At 34.1% G+C, this 3937-nt stretch overlaps 1 protein-coding gene across 1 annotated transcript; it reads right to left on the bottom strand.

Moving 5' to 3' along the window:
- Window positions 1-352: 352 nt before the first annotated feature.
- Window positions 353-3079, bottom strand: LOC100181927 (solute carrier family 35 member E3-like). The gene is made up of 6 exons (XM_002125757.5): window positions 2637-3079; window positions 2463-2573; window positions 2129-2282; window positions 1555-1758; window positions 1182-1238; window positions 353-935 (listed from the first exon to the last, which is right to left on the bottom strand). The coding sequence occupies exons 1-6, from the start codon at window positions 3021-3023 to the stop codon at window positions 889-891; spliced, it is 960 nt and encodes a 319-aa protein (XP_002125793.1). The 5' UTR covers window positions 3024-3079; the 3' UTR covers window positions 353-888.
- Window positions 3080-3937: the final 858 nt, after the last annotated feature.

Here is a 3937-nt window from a genome sequence, read left to right as displayed (position 1 = left end):
AATTTTGACAAACAAAGCTTTCTGACCTTTTACCCCTGTTTTCGGAAACGAATCGCGCATTGTGGGTAAGTAACTTCGCTTCAAGGTGAAGTATGTCTAAAATATAAAATGCCTTATGCGGCACTGTTGTGCCAACCCTTGACATTATTGCGTTACAACGACCGGTATTTCCCGCCACGTTAGAATAAAGCAAGTTACATTCTGGCCTACTAAAGATATCTTAGTAGGCCATGATCTATTCTATTCAATGTAGAAGTTACAGCAGAAGTGCATTGTTATGAAGTGCCAATACTAAACAGACTGTAAAAAAACCTTCCTATTGGTGCTTTGAATATGAATTGTTACCATCTGTGTCACAGGAGATTCAACCGAAGTGTCCTGGAAATTTATTGGTAAATGTGTAGCCGTGGTATGGGATTAGATTACAATATACAAAATAACGTGACAAGTAAAATCAACAAAGACAGGCTTAAAAACCTTTACAAAATACAATTATGTATTTAAAACTGCAAATTGTAAATACTGTGACACAATTTAAAGGCGCCGAATAATTAATAAACATAATTATGCACATAAAATAGGGTAAATGCTTCAGCAAAAATCTGTAAATAGAAAAAGAGCTTTCATGCGTTTTCACTGCACAGATATAGGAATCCCACTCATTGTTATGGTAAAATGGTATCGTACAAAACAAAATAGCCAGGTAATATTTAAACTGCGAGTTGTATACAGAACAACAAAAAGTGGGGGGTGTTTATTTAAGCAGCGATTATAAGGCAAGCATTAATAAAACAGTTGGTAGTTTTCTATGTGTAACAAGCGATTGTTAATAGAGGCATTTTAAATACTCTAAATATTATACACACAGTAGATGCACATTGTGTAGCTCTAAACAACATTTTTGTTTTTTATAGTTTCTTCTGGTTCTTCAACATCTGCAAAGAATTTATGCAAAACATTATAATTAAAAATACACAATGATATTAATGCATATATTCACATCAATTGTTACTTATACAAACACAGCTACACTTAATCTGGACCACAGTTTCTTTAAAATAAATAAAACGCCAAGTGTGGCAGATTTGTACCACGGAATTTTCATTAATATATGAAATAGTTTAGCATGTGCTGTGTAAATTAAAGAGAATTTTTGAAATTGAACATTTTGAGAAACTTACTTGATTTTTCTTCAGCTGGTTTTGGTCTTAATTTCTCATGTGTGTAAAGTGCAACACCTGAAATGAACATGGATAAGCAATCATATTTTTAGTGTTTTTTTGTTTCTTTAGTAAGGAGTGTTGGTCTGTTATTTTAAATATCAAGTAATAATTTACTGAGGTATAAAAGGCAGGCAGTGAAGCAGCAGAAAAAAAATAACAAAGATTTTTCAATCCAAATAAAATACGAGGGTGGGGAAGAGTTTAATTTGCAATTTTTTGTTTATTTAATTACATTAAATTGTTTTCTAAAGAAAAGGTCCCAACCCCCCTCCTTCTCTGTGCCATTACAGATCGGTCATTGTCAAATATATTAACCAATAAAGAATCATACCCGACAAAGTGATCAAGATTCCCAAGAACTGATAAGCATGTATAGGATCATGAAATATAACGACACCACCAATGATTGTACTGCAAAACTTGAAGTTACCAAAGATATTATATGTAACTGGAGATGTATTGGCGATAATCCAGAATATTGTAATGTTAATCAATACAGCAATTAAACCAGTTGTCAGAGCCAATGTCAATGCACCTAAATAAATAAAAGTACAAGAAAATCAGTAAGAATATGTCTTATCATGATAAACTTACATTTAACTATAACATATATAATCCAAACAAACATAATTTACATTTAAAATGAAGTGGTTTAACAAAAGTAACTTAATATTTTTGGTTTTAATAAAATTATTGAAATCCTGAACCACCGTAGTCTAATTTTCCTGGCTACAATTACAATTACCCAATTTATTATCAAACAAACCGGCTATCTATTCTTGGCTACAGTACTTCACAAAATTGTTTATTGTAATGGATTCTTTTAACAACAACTCTACATTTTGGTTGAAGTACAAACTTTTACTCTCTTTTTACCAAAATGCTTTAACAAAAGTTCATCCTACCTGCTGTAAGCCCACCACCAAACACACCACCCTCCGTGAAAACAGGTTCTAACATTGGGACAAGGCAGAGGAGCATTAGTGAGGACATTGGAGCTTGGTAATACAATAATTGCATTGAATTTGCCTCCAAATCTTTTTGCTTGTTTTTAACCAACTGCAAATAATAGTAACAGTTTTGATCAGTATTTTTTTTTATTCTAGACTTATTACTTTAGTGTTGGATTGCAGGAACAATCTGTATGGATTGCAGAATCACTTATGTTATAAAACGCATACAAATACTTGTATCCATACAGGTATTATGCACACAAAAATACACTATAGGCTACCTTACCACTTGATAAATTGAAGTTACTATCACACCAGTGAGGGCAAACACTGTTCCAACAACATTAAACTTAATGTCATAGTATGAGTTAATGAAAATACCAATAGAGATAGGGATCTGAAAATAACATGATTATTAATATAAACTTTATTAACACTTCGTTGAAATACACAAGCTTACCAAACTGAATTTGATTCTCCCAGAGAAGCTCACATTGTAAAAGTTGGATTGTATAATAATGAGCACTGGTGTTGTGAGCAATTTCCCCATTTGGTAAGTACCCACTGTATTGTTTTGTAAGGATAAATTTGTAAAAACAACAAACCCGCAAAAAGTTACTGCGAGTGGTAGAATCTGCATTAGTGGAATCCGTTTCACTTCAAACAATTTTAATTGTTTACACACAAACAGTCCCAGGCTTGTGCAAACGAAGTGCAGAAGGGTTAGCGTCAGGTTCGGAAAGTCCATCTTTGCATACAACCACTTGTTGAAAAAGACAATACATACCGAACAAACAAAGTTGAGAAGTAGAACAGCACATACTTTTTTGTCAACAGAACCAATCATTATGCTATCAGCTAAACAACTGCAAGAGAAAACGGCCAATGTTAGGTACTTGCAGTTAACGAAATCGCAACACCGCCAATGAATTCTAAGTTTGCTCTAGTTGTCTATTCTCCCACGCGTGTATAAACCTGCAGGCATTTCAACGATTTGTCGCATCTATTCATGCCACGTCTGCAGTCTCCGGTTTTGCCACGCACAATACGTAACGGCATGCCTGTATAACTGCTTTAAGTAAAATGTAATACGTAATACGCATCAGATTACATAACAGTTCCAATAGAAGATTCAATATTTTGTATGCAGTTTATCTAAGGACGCGAGTTGTTACCAATTGTTACAACTACTTAAAGATTACGGGACTTTCCCTACCCGTGTTATAAGAAAATACGTTGTTTTGTTAAGAAGGAAAAATGAAAGTTTTTAATATCCTCTTAGAGTTTTGTTATATATCCATAAGCGTGTTTCACCACTGTCGTTTTACTGTTGCTACAAGTCGTTTCGCTCTTGCAAACCACAGACTACACAATGCAGTATTAAGTGAGCCATATGTAAATTTTTGAATATTTGGCACCATGAACCCATAGCCATAGAAATACCCACGACTGTGCGTGAACCAATGTTAATATATGTATATAAACATATATTAACACTGACGTGAACCAATGCATACAAAATTTCATTCAGTTTCGTTTCACTACCGCAAAATTAAACGGAACAATGTCCATGCCGCTATGTGTATAATAAATAGGCAAATCTACATAAATAGTATGTAGGTTGCGAGACTGAAATTAAAGGCATATCTAATTTAAATATAGCACGGTACATTTCTTTAGTTTACCGCCGCCGTGGCGTAGTGGTTAGCGCGCCTGCCTGTAGCGCAGAGGTAATGGATTCAAGGCTCGTCGCTGCTACCA

The sequence above is a fragment of the Ciona intestinalis genome, chromosome 7, assembly GCF_000224145.3.
Source record: "Ciona intestinalis chromosome 7, KH, whole genome shotgun sequence".
NCBI classification, from domain to species: domain Eukaryota; kingdom Metazoa; phylum Chordata; class Ascidiacea; order Phlebobranchia; family Cionidae; genus Ciona; species Ciona intestinalis.
The sequence above is the reverse complement of the archived record's forward strand: the minus strand, read 5'-3'. Positions and strand labels throughout refer to the sequence as shown.

Excerpts from the sequence above, each read along its gene's own strand:
- LOC100181927 (XM_002125757.5), bottom strand. The coding sequence starts at position 3,023 with ATGATTGGTTCTGTTGACAAAAAAGTATGTGCTGTTCTACTTCTCAAC. Across the intron at positions 2,574-2,636 it reads GGAGAATCAAATTCAGTTTG|ATCCCTATCTCTATTGGTAT; the intron begins GTAAGCTTGTGT and ends TGTTATTTTCAG. Across the intron at positions 2,283-2,462 it reads TAACTTCAATTTATCAAGTG|TTGGTTAAAAACAAGCAAAA; the intron begins GTAAGGTAGCCT and ends TATTATTTGCAG.